A 22,046-nucleotide genomic window follows, 5' to 3' on the forward strand; every position below is an offset into this window, starting at 1 on the left:
ATGCTGACCAGACCACCACATTACTGGTTTCAAGATGACTGTCGGAACAGACTGTGCTGTTCTGCTCCCTCCCTCCCCCTGAAACTCCCCTTTAAAAGCCCCTGTGCCCTGAGCAGCCATCCGGAGTTGGTTCTCCGACAGGAGTCCACCCTCTCCCCGGGATGCCGGCCTCCGAAATAAAGCAACCTTTCCTTTCCTACCAATACTTGTCTCTCAAGAATTGGCTTCTGAGCCTTGAGCAACTGGACCTGGGTTCGGTAACACTTTCACTTTGCATACGTTTCCAAGGTTCATCCACGTTGTATCACGCATAGTACTTTTTGTTCTCAAATAATTCAACACTGCGTGAATATAACACATCTTTTATCCATTCATCTGTTGATGAACAAATACTTGGGCTGTTTCCACCTTTTGGCTATTATGAATGCTGCTGCTGTGAACATTCATGCACAGGTTTTTGTATCAGTACCTGTTTTCAATTTTCTTGAGCATATCGAATTTTGGGGTCATAGGTAACTCTATGTTTAACTTTTTTTTTCATTGAAGTATAGTTGATTAACAATGGTGTGTTAATTTCTGCTGTACAGCAAAGTGATTCAGTTATACATATACATTTTAAAAATACTCTTTTCCATTATGGTTTATCATAGGAATGTTTTTTAAGGAACTGCCATGATGTTTTCCACAGTGGCTGTACCATTTTACATTCCCACCAGCAATGCACAAGGGTTCCAATCTCTCCACATCTTTGTCAATGCTTGCTATCACCAGATTTTTGTATTATGGCCTTCTTACTGGGTGTGAAGTGCTATCTCAGTGTGGTTTTGACTTTCATTTCCTAATGACTAATGCTGTTGGACATCATTTATGTGCTCATTGGCTTTGAACATCTTCTTTGGAGAAGTGTACAATCAGATCTTTTGCCAATTTTTCAAATGGGTTATTTTTTATTGAGTTGTAAGAGTTCTTTAAAAGTTCCTCATTAAATATGATATGCAAATATTTTCTCCCATTGTGTGTGTTGTCTTTTCACTTGCTTGATGGGGTCCTTTAAAACACAGAAGTTGTTAATTTGGAAGAAGTTCAGTTTATCTATTTCTTCTTTTGTAGTTCGTGCTTCTGGTATCATTATCTAAGAAACCATTGCCTACTCCAAAATCATAAAGAACTATGCCTATGTTTTCTTCCAAGATAATTATGAATCTTTTGTTGTTCCTGAACTGGTTAACTGAGAAAACGAATGTGAAAGTAATGCAATTACTTATGTATTAAATATTTCCATCTGATAATTCTCAAATGACTTCTTCCTGAAGAGCTATTGACATGACAAGCATAATCATAAAGGTGAAATAAATTCAGTTTATCAATAAAATATTAGGACAATGAAACAAGAGTTTTCAAAGTTGTTGAATGTTCACCACAAGATAAATGTTACTTAAAAGTATCGGGTAAATTCTTTCTACCAGAACTTCTAATTGTTCAGTTATTTCTAGAATTCCCCCATGGCTCCAAGAATGTTAAAACAAACAGAATTTTCTTATCTAAAAATGACAACATGTCATTTTAATGGTTTCTTAAATTAATTTGGATTGAAGGTAAAATTTTTGCAATTGCACCTTTTGCATCGTTTTTCTGGAGGACCTACGCTGCAGACACAAGCATATTTGTTTCACTTGCTTCTTTCTTCTTTAAAGGGAATGATGAAGGTGGAGTCAACCCACAGCCGCACCCCTGGAAGTAGAACTGTTTCAAGGCCAACCTGAAACCTTGAGTCAACTTCAGCTTGGTCCTCGAGAAGATGCCAAATACTACCAGATGTGGAGAGACCACCCATGAGATCAGAAAGACCAGCTGCCCACCCACCCTCCTTAAAACAACGAGCCTTTATTTAAGAAATTCTACTTCCAAACTTCACATGGGCTTTTTGTTTGGTTCATAGAGAATTTCATGACTTATGGGATTCTTTGCGTCATCTGCCTTAGTAGGAAAAAGGAGTGACTAGGTAGAGATACCCGGGCATGAGGGAACAGTAGAGAGAAGCAGGAATACAAGGGTTACCTATTTCTCCATTTTTTAGGACTTTCCCTGACAGGTGCATCATTCCCACCTACAACTTGGGCTTCATTTTCTATCTTGATGGAAATGTTCACATTTGACAGTCAAAAAACATGTAAGACTGTGATTTAGTTTTAGAACTTACATAATGATTTCGTGATCAATGAAATTCTCAAACATCTGTTGATCTTTTACAAAATGTGCCTCCAGATGAACCCCCTCCCCCACTCACTACGGGAATCCCTTGTTATCTTTTTCTACTGTTTCTGAGGCTGACGCCAAGCTTCCTGCATAAACATCTTCCTCTCCTGTTGGCCCTCCCCCAGCCTGCCCAGCCTTTGAGCAGCTGGACACAGCAGACATAGAAGTCCAGCACGATCCCCACCATTATGCCTTCTCTTCCATGCCTGCTCCTCCCAGGAACTTGGTAAGGCCCGCTGAGAGCAGGGACAATATGAAAGCTTGTCTTTGCTAATGCCGATGGCACAGGAGTGGACCCTGGTCCCTGAGAGCAATGCTGGACTATCCCAAGTAGCAGAGCTCCCCACCCTGATCTGGAGCCAAACCAAACTGGGCCTCCAGATAAGGTGACAGTGAACACACATGCAGCCAGAGAAGAGCAGAAAGGAGTCTGGAGGCTGGGCCGACCCAGACTCACAGAGATTTCTGCACACAGACAGGACATGGCTTTTAACTGTAAATATCGCAATTATTGTATGATTTGCTTTGTTCAAATTTCACACACCAAGTATCTCATCCAAATTTAAAGCAAGCTCTTCTCTAAGAGATCCAGATGGGGGACATGCAAACATTCACTGCACGTGTGGGCCAGGCAGAGGAGTGCAAGCTTGGTGGTCATTTCATTCCAAGCTTCACAGGAACCTGAAGAGCCCCTATCTATGGCGCGGTGGGGTGGGGGAGTGGGAGAGGGCAGATGCAGAAATGCTCACCAGGGCACTAATTTCTTGCCTTAATCCCTTTGGTTATACTGTTTATTTCCAGACACACCCTTCATAATGATGCTGAAAACCACGCCTGGAGCAGTGAACCGACTGCTCTCCTATCTTAGAGGTAGAACCGTGGAAACTCGACATGGATATCCTTGATACGGTAGCACCAAAAAGCAGAGTGAAGGTTCCACAGTCATTTTTATTTAGCTACTGACCTATCCATGATTACACAGTCACGACAGCATGTTACAGCAGAGCCTGCTGACTCGTCTGTCGATGTATCAAAACGCAGAGGGATGTGTCGGGCACTTCAAGTCCATTACAAGAGGCATGATTTTGTTCCAGGCTTATGTTTATTAAAATCTAAACAAAGGATTCCTCTGCAAGGTATTTTCCCATGTGATAGAGACAGCTGCCCCACTGCCCTCCTACATTCGCTCTAACTTCCAGTGACAAAAAAGGCAGAGGGTAATACATGTCATTGATTATAAAAATCTATGCTCTGTAATTTAAACAAATTCCTTTCCAATGTGTTTAGTTATTTCTGAAGAACTCCATGGCTCGTCAGTCGGCGAGCAGGCCAATGGACAATCATTGCTAACTACAAAGTACTTCGAGTCTGTAAATTCAGCTCTCAAGTTTCGACATTTAAAGAAAAAAGCACTGGGCAGAGAATAATAAACAAAGACGGGATGACTGAATCAGTCCACTCAATCAGTCCACACCAGAGTTCTTCATGGCCCATCACCAGAGCTAAATTTCTTCAAAAATCAGATTCCAAATGTCCCACAATCTCTTTCACATGTGTGTTTTTACAAATTAGGGAATCAACATTTCTTTACAGGAGCACGTAAACAGTTTTCACCTCTGCAGGAGGAGTCTGTAAAACCTGAGAACCTGTATAGCTGAGAATCTCTTCGGAATGACATGTTTAAGCTGAGAGAATGGACGGTGGTAATGTTCTCTCATGGTTCACAGTCTTTTGTTGATGTTGCTGGTGTTTTTAATCAAAGAAAAGATGGAGTATCTTTTCTAGGTCTTGCAGGCCACTTTCTCTTTTTATCATCTATATGATTGTTCAAGTGGAACAATTATTAGAAATCTTTAAGCTGTTATTTCTGGGCCTTCCTTAATTTCCTTTAAAAAAAAACTACATTGGAAACATTCAATACCTGATTATTCAATTAGATGAAGCAGCACAAGAAGAGAACCAAGGACATCCCTGCTCACATCAGACAGACAACTTGGATCTGAAAGATTAGCAAATTAAATGACCGCCAAATAATCAGATTCCAAACATTAAAGACAATTACATATCAAACAGACAGCCAAACATGGTGGTATGTTTTAAAGGATTGTGCCCACGATAAGCAAATGACATAGTGGTGGAACATCAAAACAAAGCTGATGGATAAAAAGGCACGCTCTAAACGCTCAGGAGCAGAAAGGACAGTTCTTTTCGTTTGTTTTGTGTCTAATGCAGGAGGAAAGGAAAACAGGTGTATTCAAATCATTTTCAGGTGCAGGGTTCTGTCAGTTGAAGCAGTTAACGGTGGCTTCTTTCTCCCCAGACCAAAGCAGTCTTTTCTTCCATTGGCTTCTGAGAACGTGTTTAGTGTTCCGATGTGTAGAAGTGATACATCAGGGCTACAACCAGTGCTGAGATGGCTGGGATCACCCAATTGGTCCACCAGCTGGAAAGAAACAGCAGTGATGCTTGCATGGTGTTCAAAGGAGGGCACTCAAAACTGTGCTCCTTCTCTCTACCATGAAAGTCACCATGGCATGTTTTTATTACCTCTCCAACTTTTTTGGATGAAAAGGTAACTGAATTGCTGAAAGTGCAGTGAGTACAACACATGTCCTGGTATACTGGCAACTGGTCTGTCCTTCCAGCCTTATAAGAAAACTAAAGCCCTCCCGGTTCCATTTAGATCTGTTTCTATGTACTTACACAAAGAGCTATGAATCACTCCCCCGACAGATGCCACCTAGAACTAGTGACTTATCAAAAAGACACCAACTCTGGGTTACATATCACAAGTTCACGAAAGTGAATATTCCTAGCAGGTTTTATTCTAGTTACATCCGTAAGTGAAGAATTGAAAATGGCACTGAACTGAGAACCAGAAGACCAAGGTTCTCATTTCAAGAGAGCCGTCAGCAAGCTCTATAGCCAAGGGCAAATCACGTCCCCTGAGCATAAAGTTAAGGAGTTTGAAGCATGGGATTACTACGGTTGCTACTTGCACCACAGCTCAACATTCTGTGATTTTGTTTTGAAAATCTACTCTTTACATGTGTGTAGTAGGTTTAACGTATTAATAAACAACAGGCCCAAATTCCTTAACTTGTGGTGTAAATTCACAAAAATCCCTAATTTACACATTGTTCGGTCCTGATGCATAGAATTTTTGATCTACTATAAATGACAGATGATATCAGGGGTAGGGTTAGGAAGATCTTCAATACAGATTTGAACCTATAATTTCTTAGAAAACAGAAATTAATGTATAGGTTTAAGAATCTGAATAAAGAGCCGGTAACAGCTACGTATACATATATTTTCTGTCATAAACTTTCTACCCTTTAATATTCTTCACATATCAACCCATTCAAAGATCAAGTTCAAAATAAAGATTTAAATTGCAAAAGGATTATAAGTGTAATTTGGTAGGTTTTCAGTTTCCATTTAGAAGGAGACTGACATTTCAGGGGAAAGCAAGAGGAAATAAGGAAATACTGCAGGGAATGTACCAGAACACTGACAGCCTGGGGGCAGCAAAATTTGACAGGGTGAAATTAATAAGCAGGACTGTGTAGCTTTGAGCTTGAGTCCCCAAAAATGTATATAATGGCAATTAAACAAGTCAGGATGGTAGAGCTGCCAAAAATGTCATTATGATCTTAAACTATAATAAAGCAATCTAGTCCTTAGAACAAGTGATTCATGCTACACTGGATTACTGCATTCGATTTTAAGACCAACCTAAAAAAGGGACAAGGGAAAACTGAGCCATGCTTAGGGAGGTATAATCATGACAATTTAAGAAACTGACCACATATCAAATGAGGAAGGAAATGAGGAATGTCCGCCTGGAGATTAAAAGATTGCCCAGGTCACAGGACTGCCACGGGGGAACAGGAGACTACATTTGTTCTGTTCCTTAAGGTAGATGCAGCTGGAGGGTGAGATCTGGGGTCGCTCTAAAGTGTCCATGGTCGGAGCTGTCAGACAGTTGAGGAGGGAAGGCCCTGGGTAGTCTGGGTGCTAAGTGGAGATGACCCCTGGCCTGTCCACTGAGAGGCACACGGCGGGAGCCGGAGCAACAGAGGCGCCTCGGATGAGGGAAGAGGCCCCCAGTCCAACTCTGATTTTAGGAGCCTTCTGATCACAATAATGCTTTTAAAGAAAACTACCACATACCTGGAATTAGAATCAATAGTAGTAATAAGAGTTTCCTGAAACACAAGAGAAAAAGTAAAGTAAGTTAAGGGGAACATCTAAACATTTATTCAATTGACTAAAACCTGTTTTAAAACAAGATCACAGGGCTTCCCTGGCGGCGCAGTGGTTGAGAGTCCGCCTGCCGATGCAGGGGATGCGGGTTTGTGCCCTGGTCCGGGAAGATCCCACGTGCCACGGAGCGGCTGGGCCTGTGAGCCATGGCCGCTGACCCTGCACGTCCGGAGCCTGTGCTCCGCAACGGGAGAGGCTACAGCAGTGAGAGGCCCGTGTACCGCAAAAAAAAAAAAAAAAAAAAAAAAAAAAAAAACAAGATCACAATAGTTTATTCAATTCATTCTTCTTATTCAGTGCATTCTTCAAAAACAGTTGAAAGGGAAAATTATATCATAAACTTCTCACCTGAATACCTAATTTCACCATTTTTTCAGAAGAAAAAATAATTAGATAATTTGAAAGAAAATGTTAAAAATTAATAGGCTACCTAAAATATTCTGCACATCTAAATACTTTAACATAGAAACCGAACACAGGTATCATTTATACATATACAGAACCTATCATTATCTTTAAAGTTTCATTATCTTTGTTTCATTTTTCAAATGCATGAATGAAATGTTCAATAAAAACATCAGTTATTTCATCAAATCTCATATGAAGTAAAAGTGTACCCAGATTATATAAAAAGACATGTCAACCAAAAAGAAAAAATAAGAAGTATCACTTAAATTGTAACAGTCTGGACCACCTTTCCTGGCCTTCTTTAACTCTGTCAAGAAGGCTCTAAAAAGACACTGGAGGCGTCACAGGCTGACTTCACACTGTCACCCACCAAGAAACCTTCAAATGCCGCGGTCTTTCAGTTACAGCCTGTATCACTTTCCAGCACTTTCTGAGTGGGGTCCTTCCTGTCAGTACCATGAAAATGAACTATGGATGGCTCTAGGAAGATGCATACTTCCCCAAACAGTGGGGTAACTAAGGCCTAATGAAATGTAAGCTTTTTCGGGCTTAAAAACTTGTTAAGAAGCATTCTTTTGAAGCGCCACACCAGCAAAAGTATTAGTGCCTCAAAGAAAGGTAGCCAGAAATAAGGCAGCTTCACAGAGTTCTATCTCTGTAGTTTCCCAAAACACAAGGTAAAAAACCATTAGCAAAACAATCAGCGATTTGCAGTGAGGCAAAGCTACACACAGCAAGGCGAGTTAAAGACATTCCCATGGAAAGGCAGAAACCTTCCAGGAAGAGCAAGCAAAGCAGTTGTGAGACCCACCAACCTGGTAACATGGCCTTTAAGATTCCTGACACAGGAGGAGGGAAAAAAATAGTCATTTAAAAGAAAACTTCACAGTTATTATCTTTTTAAGCAATATTAAATCTTAGAGACTACAAAATGTATCCATAACTACTGCAAGATTAGGTTTCAAATTTTGCATAGATGAATAAAATTAATAAGGATTACTATAAGTAACTGGACAATGAGAAAATATTATTTAGCTATTAGAGACATATAAAGAAAGACATAATCAGTTCTGAAACAAATACAACAGTTCATTTAAGGTAAAATGTTATTGTCACACTAGACAGCTAAGCCTGAAATAGTAAACAGAAGGCAAACACGGATCTGTTATTTTGTTATACCGAGCACATGCATTTCACCAAACATGCTGACAACTCGGCATGGAAACTTGGCTGGCTTGCCTTCCACTACTAGTGCATCGTCACCGCCAGCAACAACAATGATCCTCTAAAGAGCTGAACTGTAAAAGACAATATGCATTTTTGATTGCTTATTATCTGTTAGGCTCTTAACCCAGGGATGCTTAAGAGTTAAGGCAAGTTTGAATTAGCACTTGGGCCACAGTTGGGTTTTGGTATGTAACTAACAAATTTGTCAGAACAGGGAAAAAAGACTCTGGTCTTTATTACAGGCTGTGCCTCCTGTTCACTCCGTGACCTTGAGGGGTTCAATTTCAAGCAGGAAAAGGTTAACAATGAAATCAGTACATGATAAGCTCTCAATAAAAGCATGCAAAGCCCACTGAGCTTTTGCAAATCAAAGTCACCTCATTTATAACTGCATCTCACTTAGCCTATTTCTTCACTGGAAGGCTTTCCTAAAAATACTGCTGATGGAGTGATGCCTTTGATGCGAAGGCTAGAGCCTACGGAGGCATGAGAGACTTGCAACTGCCAAGCCTTAAGTGGGTGCTAGCAGTGGGTCTGCAGTGTGTGACCTTGAACAAGGTCAAAGCCTGGAACAAGGCTGAGTTTCATTGCCTTCACCTTCCCTAGAAGGTCCAGGAATTCCCCCGTGATATCATGAGAACCAAATCAATTCACTAACACAGCAATGTTTTGAAAACTGCAACCACAAAATCCTATCAGTAGGTATTGCCACTAATGATATCGTCCATGTCAAATTGATAGACCTGGATTTGCTAACTTAAAAATGTGTCTCTGTGTCTACAAATATCTTAACTTGGCAGCTTCACCGTTTCCCTTTGGGCAGGTTCAAGCTAATAATCTTTGGTGCAGATTCCTTCACAATTTGAATATCTTCAGCAGACAAAAATTCAGACCACAGTGTACATTTATCAGACTGGAGATAGATGGAATGGTTATAAGACACACCCAACAAGGAACACTCTCTTCTGATAAACTAGAAGCACAGAAAAGATAAATCTAGGAAAGTGGTCATGTATTTTCTTTCACTGTGTCTGCTTATGGCCTCTAAGAAAAATAGCAAGTTCCTGTCCCATATTCCTCCAGTTCTGCTCTAAGTCAGCAAAGTCACTTATGTTCTAAAGGAAGAGTCTGCCTCTCAGAAGTAAAACAGTTATGTAGGAGATCTTAGCTCTAATTGGTGCTTGCTTTCTGCTGGTAGGAATCGTGGTTCAGGACATGGCTGGACCTACATTAGTTCCAAGTTCAGGTAACAAGCCTTAGCAAATCCTTGTTTTACTACAGCTGAATGATATGCACCAAGCTTACTAACATACTGAACACCTAATGGGAAAAATTACACTTTTTCCCTGACAGACTTTAGAGAAAAAGCAAAAAACTTCATGTATCACAGAATTTCAACAGTCCAAAAAGGAGCCTCAAAAAAGGTACTAAGTCATCTAAGTGAGGTGATCAGTTCAGAGAGAAGGGCTAGTGAACCAGGGCATAAGAGTAGCACTACTAGAATTATTTTTCTTCCTTAAGGAAAAATACATCAAAAAGTTCTTTAATTAGCATTAAATTCAACCAACAAATATTTACTGAATACCTACTATGTCCCAGAGACATGAAGATGAAGAAGACATAGGTAGCGTCCTTAAAGGTTTAAGTATTAAGACCTCTGCTCAGATTTTAAGTTCTCTGAAAAGAAGGCTTATGTCAAATCTTTCAGATCAGAAGCACAATGCTACTTATAAAAAGTAGCTCTTCAAAAGGTATCTGTTGATAATTATGGTGAAAAAGTTATTTTAAGTATTGAGAGTCTTGTGACAAGAATATACAAGCTATCCTAATGAAATATACTGAGCGGCCTAAACAAACAAAAAATTTTGCTGAGACAACAGTGTACATATTCATCTAACCTAGAAAGACCTAAGCTGGCCTCAGGTAAATAAATGCCCTCCAGTTTGACAGGTATGAAATACAGCGCAGATAACTATAGCTGAGATACTGGAGATGGTCACACTTACCGAAGGCTTGGTTATCTTTGACCTGTCATCCTGCAATTAAGAAAAAAAAAAGTAAGGTCCATTATGAAAGGAAAAACATCTGTAAAACTACCATTTCCAAAGTACTCGCTTTTACTGAGATTTAAAAAAAAAAATTATTATTCAGTAATTAGCATTTTAGGTTCCATCTAGGTTATCAAATACACAGTTTGATCCATCTGACTGCAAAAATTAATAGCAGATTAAGTGCCTATATATTCAGGGAGCAGCTGAGACCTACTTAGATTCTTCCCTTCTATCCTCTGAAATTCACTTTGAGGTGGGGGGGGGTAGGGTGTGTGTGTGTGTGTAATTTGTGTGGTATCCTCAGTGAATTCCTGCAGTCTCCCAATTATAGGGTTATAATCTACTCCCTAAAGGGTGATCACAGGTGAGGCAGAAATGCTGCAGTCACAGCCTGAAATCCCACCTGCTCTACCCTCACAAGCTTTGGAATGGAAAGAATAAGGACAGGATGGAACATTTTAAGGGAAGGCCTTTCCAATTACCATACAACTATTTCGCTTTGGTGACATATGAAGATAAAGATGAAAATATGTGGATGAATAAACCTTCCTGATAAATGAAGCTTCCTTTCTCAAAGTACCATCTCCCACCACCAAAAAAACCATGTCTCACTCGACGGAAACTGCTCTAAAACAGATTTCCTACCTTCAGGCTTCCCCAAAGAGCCTACTTCAACCTTTCCTTTATTCACAGTCACTACAAGAAGCATCAATTAGATGCAACAGAACTTTTTGTATGGCTGTTTTTCATATGGTTTCTAGGTGTGCTCACTGGGGTTGAGGCTATTTGCTATGTTTTTTTCTTGTTGGAGCCCGCTTCTAGGAGCACCTCCACCCCTTCAGGTTGGCCACTGGTAACGTGCCCAGAGCTGGGGGAGGAGAAAGGAAGGCACTGGCTCTGAGGAGAGGTCCAGGGTCTCTGTAGAGGTGAGAGGGATCTACCTGTCTGCTCCAGATTCCAAGTTTGCACATCTCCAAGTTTGCAGCTATATTCCTGATAACTTTGGTTGACAGATGAGTGAAGTTATAAATGTACATTTTAAAATGCTGCAGAAGGGCCTAAATTCCTATTACAGCCCTGGGTTTACATAAAAGCCAAAACAAGCCTACGTTTCTGCAAAATCAGTCCATGGATTGCCACCAAAGATGATGTTCTCAAAGGTCTCAGGTAGAGTGACAAGGTTGAGGACCATGTGTGGGTTTTACAGAAGGCAGAGTTTATTCATTTAACATAGCTGATTTTTTTTTAATTTCTAAATCATTTTTTAGAATTTAAATATCCTCAAACTAATGAAAGTAGAAAGGAGTTTCTTAAGAAAAATATTCTGGTCAAAGAAGAAAGAAAGACAAAATAACCCTACGCTGGGTCACTACCCCCACCTTCTAAAATCTGCTGCTCAGGGAAACTTCAGAGTCTGAGACGCACCATCCCCAGGACGTGACCCTGGAGTGAGAGGATTCTAAGTGCTGGTGAAAAGTGCAACCAGGGAAATACAAAGAAATTTCTGGTCAATTTATTTCTAAAGTCAGGAGGAACTGTTTTTTGCTTTTCTCCTTTTTAAATTTTGTAATATGCAAGTCTACAGATTCGAGTAAGGTCAACCCACAGCCTTAAAGAGAAACAAGGCCCCCAAAAGGTGCTTACTGGATGCAGCTCTCCAATGATAAACGTTTTGGACAATTCTCGAGCATCTGTAGAGTGTCCGACATCCTCAAAGTTTTCAGTAGCATCACCTCCAGCTTGTTCCCTTAAGACTTCTTCCCCACCAGGGTGCTGTTTGAAGGACAGACAGAAAAATGAGTATGTTTTCCAGGCAAATGAGTTAAAAGGAAGTGGCCAGTTTACTTAACCACATAGGCTACTCCAGAAGCCACAGATGACAATGTGGCAATATAAACCATTCATAACCTGGGTGAAAACGATTCCTTTGTATTCAATTTCCTACTTGAAAGTGTAGACAAACTTTCTCCAATAGTAAGACGTTTATTTCCCAGTTACTCACATGACAATAAAACCATTAGGCACACATTTTTCATCCTTTGGGAATGTCCTCTTTGCTTTTCCATAAAGCTCTCAAAATCTCAAAAAGCTTTTCTCAGTCTTTACCCAATCTACATCTTGAACGTATTTCCACACTTATTTAAAAGCCTTCCACTGGGGCACAGAATATGAGTCCACTTAAACATGGGAAGCCGCCCTGGAGGTACAGGCTGTTGACTGGCTCACTCTGAAAGCCAGCTTGAAGCTTCCTGATGCATCTCCAAGGCCGTGGCAATGACAAATGTGGTTTGTTAATTCTCGAACAGTCTGTTTATTCTTAGGCACAGCCTGACAGGCACAGAAGCAACAACGTGGGAGACACAAAATGACTAACTTATGCAGCACCCACAAATTATGCAAATTCACAGATTGTTGTTTCTTCTGTGTGGGTGGCTTCATTCATGAGTTCCTTAACTTTTGGGTCCTGTTAAAGATATGTGACCATAGACAAGTCTCCCAAATTAAATCATTATTTTCCAGTTACAGCCTATCTTCAAAGGAAAATTTCAAATGAGGTTAAAAACATAGATTGGGGCTTCCCTGGTGGCGCAGTGGTTGAGAATCCACCTGCCGATGCAGGGGACATGGGTTCATGCCGCGGTCCAGGAAGATCCCACATGCCGTGGAGCGGCTGGGCCCATGAGCCATGGCCGCTGAGCCTACGAGTCTGGAGCCTGTGCTCTGCAACGGGAGAGGCCACAGCAGTGAGAGGCCCGCGTACCGCAAAAACAAAAAACCAAAACATAGATTGGCCTTTTGTAAACAATCAGAAAATTATACAAGTTTTAAAAATATAGAATTTTGGGACTTCCTTGGTGGAGCAGTGGTTAAGAATCCGCCTTCCAATGCAGCGGACATGGGTTCGAGCCCTGTTCCAGGAAGATCCCACATGCCACGGAGCATCTAAGACTGTGCGCCACAACTACTGAGCCTGCGCTCTAGAGCCCGCACGCCACAACTACTGAGCCCACGCGCCACAACTACTGAAGCCTGCGCGCCTAGAGCCCGTGCTCTGCAACAAGAGAAGCCACTGCAATGAGAAGCCCCGCACACCGCAATGAAGAGTAGCCCCCGCTCGCCGCAACTAGAGAAAGCCCGCACGCAGCAATGAAGACCCAACACAGCCAAAAATAAATAAATAAAATAAATTTATTTTATATATATATATATATATATAATTTTATCTTTAAAGTGCTAAACTGAAGAAAGTAAACATTCTACTTCATAGACCGTAACACAATAGTCTTCACCTAAAACAAAAGGACAATTTCTCAACTTAATTTCTCATCAAGCACAGGAAACAAAGAAGTATGTGTCTACATGTATGTATGCACACATGCATTGCATGTGCAAGTGTGTATGCATTATGCATATGTGTATGCATGCACATATGTAACCATTTATGATTCAGACCCTGCCTAAACCATGTATAAGGCAGTTTTCTTTTTTTTTTATAAGGCAGTTTTCTAAGGAAAAAATAGAGAATGAGAGAAACATCTTGGGTTATATTGGTTTGAAGGACCACTGTTTAGGAAAAAATATAGAATAAATGAATTGATGCTAAAATACATTTGCTCTACTTTTTAAGATTTTTTTGGATTTTTTTAAACAATTAGTAAGGAAACAAAGCCTAAAAATTGATTTTTGGAGAAAAATAATTCAAGTCTTGGTAAGACAATAAATATGGGACTGGCTTGTTATGTGCAGGGAGAGGCAAACAGAGACACACTGCCAAGGAAATCAAGTCTAAATCATGATGGTGTGGAACTCCGCAATTCGTCTTGTCACTGTCCTCACTCTTGTGACTAAGTTCATGCTGCCGTTTTAATAAGCAACCATCACATTTGAAGACTAAAAGAAATGCTCTTCCTTACCTGCTGGCGCCCGAAAGTGACAAAGAAAGAAAACTGGGAACGCTGCTGTTGGCGCCGTCTTGGTTATTCCCAGAGATGGTCTATGTCTCCCATTTCTTTCCAGAAACTCTCAGAGAACATCCTACTATCTTTGGGGCAGGTTATAGAATTTGGGGTAGCCCAAAGGAAAGGCAAGGCTTTGAAAAAGGAAAGTGATATAAGAACAGGCATGCAAAGCAAAATTATCTGAGGATTTTCTAAAAGATTAAGGAAAAGACCAAAATGCCTAGTTACAGGCAGGCAAGATTAGAGGTAACAAAAAAGAGTCTGACGGGGCTTCGCTGGTGGCACAGTGGTTGAGAGTCTGCCTGCCAATGCAGGGGATACGGGTTCGTGCCCCGGTAAGGGAAGATCCCACATGCCGCGGAGCGGCTGGGCCCGTGAGCCATGGCCGCTGAGCCTGCGCGTCCGGAGCCTGTGCTCCGCAGCTGGAGAGGCCACAACAGTGAGAGGCCCGCGTACCGCCAAAAAAAAAAAAAAAAAAGAGTCTGAGACAAATTTTGGTGAAGTCTGTATCAGAAATCTGTCCTGGTAAAGGGTCACTCGCTAGGACCTCCACTCATCCCACCGTGTGCTGGCAGTCAGCCGCTGTAGAGCCCAGAGAGAGAGAAAGACTGGAGGAAACGTCAGCGGTGACGGTAGGAGGACCTAGGAAGGACAGAATCGGCGGCAGCCATGGCAAAACAAGCCATTCCCACTGGAATTGTCCTTCTAACAAAAAATCTCCCATTTTTCCAGAGGAAGATTCCATTTTCCATGTGCATAATTCCCTGTCTGCTTCTGTGAAATCTCTACTTATTATAAGGTCCCCAAGTACCACCTTGCGCTGATAACATATGAGAATCTCCAGATACAAAGTAGGGAATACCAATAAAATAACTGGAAATAGCTTTCATTTTTTACATCTTTTTGTATATAAGGGTTATTTGCAAGCAAATAAACAGGAAATAGATTTTAAAAGATGAAACATTGGCATAATCCATAATTCAGAAGACATCAACTGTCACAATCTCTACCCATTCCTAAGAACACTTTCAGAAACACGTGGTAAATTCTTGTGGTATAAAGAGAATGGTGGCTACCAGGTCCTGGAATTACAACTGGCTTTCTACTGCTCACAGCATAAATGCTTTCAGCGATGCTGGCACAGTGGATCTCTTCTCCTTGAAATGTTTTCTTCACGTGGCTTCCAGTACAACAGGCTCTCCTAGTTTCCCTTCAACTTTATTTCCCCTCCTGATCTTCTCCAAGTCTCAACCCCAGCGCTCAGTCCTTGGCGCTCTCCCATTCCACCTGTACTAGCTCTCCTGGTGATCTTACCTGGTCTCCGACCCAGAATATTACCTGTTCTCTAGCAAGTGCAGTTCATTAGGCTTCCTTTGAGCTCCAGACTTCTCCCACATGCAACAGCCTACTTACCTGTTCACTCAATGTCTAATGAGCATCCTGAACATAACATAACCAAAACTGAACGTTTTACTTTGCCCCCAGATACACTCCTTCCCAGTTTTTCTATTCTCAGTGAATGTTGCCACCATGCATACAGTTGCTGCAGTCAAAAACTAGAAATCAAACTTCATTCCTCTTTCCTTCTCACTGCCATCCATCAGCAAATCCAGCTGGTTATCTTCACAACATATTCAGAAGCTAACCACCTCTCCCCACTTCCAATGCTACCACCTTAAGACCAAACCAGCATCTCCTGAATGGACAACCACAACTGACCCCTAACGGGTCTCCTGCTTCTTCTCCATCCTTCCCACAATCGACTGTGCTTACTCCATCATGCCTGTTACCTGTTTACCTGTTACCTCTCTCGCTTCCACTATGACCAGCTACCCTGGACTAAGCTAACATCTGAGGATTTTCAGAACCCCTACATTTGCCTCTGTGTGAAATGCTCTTCTCCCAAACCTTGATGAGATTTCGTCTGTCCCCTCATTTATCCCTGCTCACATGTCAGCTTTTCAGAGCCCTTTGCTGAGTTGCCCATCCAGAAGGGCCTACCCCGTCCTCACACCACGGTCTCTATCACCTCCCTGCTCTTTCCTTCACAGCACCTAGAACTCCTGAAGCTCTATTTTGTCAATCATTTGTAAGATTCATGAGGACAGAGGCCTTTGTCTGTCTTTCTCATCCCTGCTGCCCAATACCTAGTTCAATGCCTGGCACATGGCAGATACAAAGAAATATTTGTAAGCAAGTTTGGATAAATAAAGGAGATGTGCACGGCTGATTACACATTGGTCTTAGAACTAGTATATACAACTGGTTAAGTGACTGACAACAACTTTCCCATTCCAACTATTCTAGTTCACACCCCTTTCCTTCTCCTGAACTATAATAGTTCTTACCATTCAGAAACCATATAATTTCATATTCAATTTTGTTTAATTCATTTAATTATTATTAAATATTTATGAATACTATGTGCAAAGCATCGCCTGGGACACACAAAAGTACATGAAAAATAGACATAATTTGATCCTGAAAAAGCATACAATTAATTTGAGGTTAAAGAAGAAAAACACAGATATAGTCTCATAGTTTTGACTATTCATGTGTGACCCACGGCAGTGATTGCCACCATTCTCTCTTCCAGGTCACTTATCCATTCTTCTGCCTCAGTTATTCTGCTACTGATTCCTTCTAGTGTATTTTTCATTTCACTTATTGCATTGTTCATCTCTGTTGGTTTGTTAATTCTTCCAGGTGTTTGTTAAACATTTCTTGCATCTTCTCGATCTTTGCCTCCATTCTTTTTCCAAGGTCCTGGATCATCTTCACTATCATTATTCTGCATTCTTTTTCTGGAAGGTTGCCTATCTCGACTTCATTTAGTTGTTTTTCTGGGGTTTTACCTTGTTCCTTCATCTGGGACATAATCCTCTGCCTTTTCATTTTGTCTATCTCTCTGTGATTGTGTCTGCCCTCTGGTGGATGAGGCTATCTAAGAGGCTTGTGCAAGTTTCCTGATGGGAGGGACTGGTGGTGGGTAGAGCTGAAATATGCATGGCATACTTAGGGCAACTGAAGAGACGAGTGTGAATAAAGTAAAACATGTGAGGCTGTGTGATGGCTTACTTCACATGTCAACTTGAGGTGAAACTTGATTTCTGGGAGGTGTTTCTAGATGAGATTAGCATTTGGATCAGTGGACTCAGTGGAGGAGATGGCCCTGCTCAATGTGGGTGGGCACTATCCAATCCATTCAGAGCTTGAATAGAACAAAAGGTGGAGCAAGGAAGAATTCACCTGTTTTCCTGTATCATTATTTGAGTTGGGATATCTCATCTCTCCTTCCCCCGCCCTCAGCCTCCCATTGACTCCTCTGGTTCTCAGGCCTTCACACTCAGACAGTCACTCTACTAGCTCTCCTGGGTCTCCAGCTTGCAGATGGCAGACTGGGGGACTTCTCACCCTCCATAATCATGGAAGCCAATTCCTTATAATAAATCTCTTCATACATAAATATATATATGAAATATGTATGAGTATCTCCTATTGGTTCTATTTCTCTGGAGAATCCTAACACAGGTTGGATGGTTAGAAGGACCAAACCATTAGGGCCTTGAGAGCCAGTGTGAAGTGGAAGACACTGAGGATCACTGTGGGTTCCTGAAGAGCAGGGCGACCATGACAAAATGCCGGATGGACCTGTCATGGTTAGAACAGAGAGGCTCAAAATCCAGACAGGGAGAGCACCACTGCAGACATGCAGCAATCTGACCAGCATAGCAGCACAAACCCCTCTCTTTCCCTCTACCGGCCCACAGGCGCCAGCCTTAATAAGAAGCCCCTCTCGGCTTCCTGAAAGTCGGCTGCCCTCCACCTCACCTGTGAGCAAAGCATCCAAAGCATAAAACTCAACTGGAGATCTTAACTCAAAAGGCTAGGCTACATGTTAAAACCCCAGAAGTTCAGAGTCTAAAAGAACCTTCAGAGACCCAACATCCTTAAATTCACGGATGGATAACCGGGGGTCCAGAGAAATTAAGCCCAACATCGCACTGACAGTTCATGGAGTAGCAGGACCAGAACACTGGGGTCTGACTTACAGTCCAACCTCCCCTCTCTTTTTTGAATGGGCAAATTAAATGGCCGTTTTCATGTTTCTGAACACAGTGACTTTAGATGCCTTAAAAATAAAGTTTCTTTGTACATATCTCTTTGGGGACTTTGTTGGGGAATCTCACTTCTAGACCCCAAGAAATGTCATTTGCCCTGCCTTCCTGGGCCTTAATAACTAAGGACAATTCAAAGGATAGACATGCTTCTGTCTCAGGGCTCTGTGTGGCTACAAGGCTGTCCCAATAAAAAACCCAGAAGGGAATGCAGAACCACACTGCAGTATCGCAATACTCATCAGGTCAAAGCCATTCACTTCGAGGGTTTGCTTAACTAGGCAAAAACGAATGATAATAATAGAAAAACCCTTTCCACATAAATGTAATGTTATATGGACCCAAAGTCCACCAGTTCTGGAGTTTTAAATAGGATCTTTCAGTCCAAACACTTAACACTGCCAAAAAACGGTGGCACAAACAAGACTGCATAAACAATGACTAGGCAAAACCAATTTATCTAAAGAGATGATCTTCAATAGTTAAGCCAAAAATGAAAACAACTATTTGGAGTGCAATCAATTTATATAAAATTTAGAAAAAAATAACAAGACGGCCAAATGTTTCCTATCATTTCTAGACACTGTTTCTGATAAGGCAAAGGGTGATGGCCTTGAAGCTGGTTGGGTTCCCCAGACCTCTGTTCTGCTCTGCCCCCCTGTGGACTGGGTGAAGGGGCTGGAACCTGCGTCTGCACCGCCTCGGGGCTTTCTGCACACCTTCTCACTGAACCCTCAAAGCTTAGGGACCAGAGGCTCACAGGCATCATCTGAATTACTTCTCCTCATTTCACTCTGAAAATGATGCAATGAAACATGAAACAAGGCCCATCTTTGCATTCCCGCTGCTGGCTTATGAGACCCACCCGCTCACTCAAACATCTGCCAAGTGCCACGCCAAGCTCTGTTGTTTCCAAGGTGGGTAAGTCATGGCCCTGCCCTCAGGGAATTACACTCCAGTGACATGCAGACAAGTAAGAGCTAAACATAGTAAGCCCCAGGTGCAGAGCCACGGCACAACAGAGGGAGGGATGAGCTCTCCCAGAGCTGGAGGTGAGAAGCGGCCAGGGATGGGTTGCTAAGGAGGGGGTGCTTAGTCCGGTGTAAAAGGTACACTGGTGGTTCACCAGGTGAAAAGGGGTGGGGAAGGGTGTGTTCTATGCAAAGAAAATGGAGAACACAAAGGCCCGGAGACAGAGACACAATGGCACCCTGGAGGAACTGCAGGCACTGTAAATAACCGGATTTCACATGGATAAAAATGCACTGTTGATCACTTTTTTATTTGTTTTTGTTTGGGGGAGGCAATGAGAAAACAGAATCACGCACATGTCACCTCCCAATTGCTATCAATAACCCTTCCCCATATCACTCGACAAAATGTTAAAGCAGACCCCTCAGCAGTCACGTATTTGGCCATAGCCCCTGCACCTTTGTTGCGGTTTGGTCTCCAGCTGTCTTGGCCTCCACATCCAGGTAGTACTGTGTTACGGAAGAAGCCCAGGTTTGGAAGCAAAGGAAGCTGAATTCAAGATCCAGCTCTGCCACATCTTAGCAGAGCAACCCAGGAAGGTAGCAGCTCTTCCTGAGCTTCCATTTCTCCATCATTAGATACCTCTCCCACTTAAACTGCAGAGATTAGTGATATAACTAGTATAATGCCTGGCATGTAATAGGTGTTCCATCAATATCAATTTCGTTCCCTTTCTTATTCAATACTGCACATTCAATACTGCCAGAAAGAACCTTGCACAGAACCTCACACAGCGCCTGGTCCCTGTAAACTGCTGAGGCCAAGTCCAGCACCAAACCCCAAACCCCAAGGGACCCCTTCTTTCCACCCTGCCCTTCATCTTGAAGAGATTTCTGTGGATTTAATCAACTGGCTTGATCCTACTAAGCCACAGACCCAATGACAAGAGTTAATAGAAACAACACACCATAAGGACAAAGAACATTCGCTACATGAAATCATTCTTAAAGGTCATTAGGATGAGAACAGATAAGCAATGCAGCTGTGAGCTGGTAACTATCCTGCAGAGTGCTGTTACAGTGTTCTCTCCTTGAAAAAAAAGAGAAGAAAAATCATTCATGGCTACTTTTATTTTATTTTATATATATATATATATATATTTTTTTTAAATAAATTTATTTTTTTGACTGTTGGGTCTTCATTTCTGTGTGCGGGCTTCCTCTAGTTGTGGCGAGCGGGGGCCACTCTTCATCGCGGTGCGCGGGCCTCTCACTGTCGCGGCCTCTCTTGTTGCGGAGCACAGGCTCCAGATGCGCAGGCTCAGTAGCTGTTGCTCACGGGCCCAGTTGCTCCGCGGCATGTGGGATCTTCCCAGACCAGGGCTCAAACCCGTGTCCCCTGAATTGGCAGGCAGATTCTCAACCACTGCACCACCAGGGAAGCCCCATGGTTACTTTTAGAGTTGAGACAGTAAATGTTTGGCCCCAAATTTACCATGAATCAAAGATAATTTTGCATTTAGTCAGTGTGCCCTGACCAATATTTTTAATTCTACCATCACTAAACTTATATCATTAGGTTAAATAAGTGAGTTCACTGGAGACGTAACAACTCCTGGGATCTCTGAAGGGAAGAGTAAGTCCCAGACTGAGAAGTAATGACCCTGGGGTAGAGAAAGGGGCAGGGACAGGTCTGCCTCCGAGGGACAAGAGCAGGGGACACCGAGGACAGGAGAGTTAGAGCACGCACCGCTTGCCTTGTGACCCAGCTCAACCCAACGCTCCTCATAAGAACAAGCAAAGCCACCAAAATTGAGGGCCCAGTGGAAGATGGGTTATGATCTAAGAGGGGCTATTCCTCTATCTACGCTAGGATCCATCTTGAGTTGGAATGGCCAAAAGATGAGAGGACAGGACAGGCTACAATTGAGACTGAAAAGGAGGATTGAGGGTGGAACCAGTCCTCCTCAATACCAAATCATTAGGCCTATTTTTCCTTTTATATCTAGTGTTAAGAATAAAAAAAATTGGCTAAAACAGGCAACTGGAGGCAGGAGAGAAATAAAACAAGCTGTCAGGAAATTATCCACGCTGGCCCAACAGCCATTCTGCATCGATTTTCTAATATTTTACACTTGTAAACTTTCACTTATTCATTCAATAAATAACTATTTATTGAGTCTTTTCTATGTGCCAGCATTGTTCCAGTTGCTGGGATACTTCCTGCATTCACAGAGTCTACATTCCAGTGGAGGGAGACAGATAAGCAGTAAACGTGAGAAATAGGTTACATGGCATGTCAGAAGGTGACATATGCTACAGGAAAAAGAAACACCAGAGCAGGGTGGTGGGCCCAGAATGCAGGGGCTGGGGGGTGACCAGTTGTAAACGGGGTTCAGGAGAGGCCTCGTTGAGACAGCGAAGGAGTGAGCATGCTGCTATCTGGGGGATAACCTTCCAGCGCAAAGGGTTATATGGTGGAAGGCTTCCTGGCACGTTCATAGAAGAGCAAGGGTATCAGCATGCATGACGCAGTACGTGCCAGAAGGCGGTGGGACCTTGTAGCTGCCTTACAGGCTTGGCTTTAACCACAAAAGAGAGGGAGCTGATGAATGTGTTTTTTGTTTTAACTCTTTATATTGAAAATAGCTGCAGAGAGGTGCCATGTGCCCATCACTCAGATTCCTTCAATGGGCAACATTTTCCATAACTGTAATGCATCGTCAAAACCAGCAAATATCTTAAATAGGGGTCACTAGACTGACTTAGAGTTGTTGTGTGCACTTG

At 42.1% G+C, this 22,046-nt stretch overlaps 1 protein-coding gene across 5 annotated transcripts in view; it reads right to left on the reverse strand.

The window, feature by feature from the left end:
• CYB5A (cytochrome b5 type A) overlaps positions 1-22,046 on the reverse strand; it is a 41,618-nt gene that overhangs the window by 10,968 nt on the left and 8,604 nt on the right. The window contains exons 2-6 of one of the 5 annotated variants that reach the window (XR_002176808.3): positions 11,856-11,984; positions 10,167-10,196; positions 7,749-7,772; positions 6,433-6,467; positions 4,598-4,699 (exon numbers count right to left, since the gene is read on the reverse strand). Coding sequence is in view for 3 of the 5 variants with exons in the window: in XM_073790817.1 (XP_073646918.1) it covers positions 4,511-4,699; positions 10,167-10,196; positions 11,856-11,984 (348 nt within the window). In the remaining 2 variants the exon portion in view is untranslated. Of the gene's footprint in view, positions 1-3,339; positions 4,769-6,432; positions 6,468-7,748; positions 7,773-10,166; positions 10,197-11,855; positions 11,985-22,046 lie in introns of those variants that run through there. The other 4 variants (XM_073790818.1, XM_019937211.3, XR_012325473.1 and 1 more) reach the window with 4 other exon arrangements.

This window comes from Tursiops truncatus, chromosome 13, assembly GCF_011762595.2.
Source record: "Tursiops truncatus isolate mTurTru1 chromosome 13, mTurTru1.mat.Y, whole genome shotgun sequence".
Taxonomy (NCBI): domain Eukaryota; kingdom Metazoa; phylum Chordata; class Mammalia; order Artiodactyla; family Delphinidae; genus Tursiops; species Tursiops truncatus.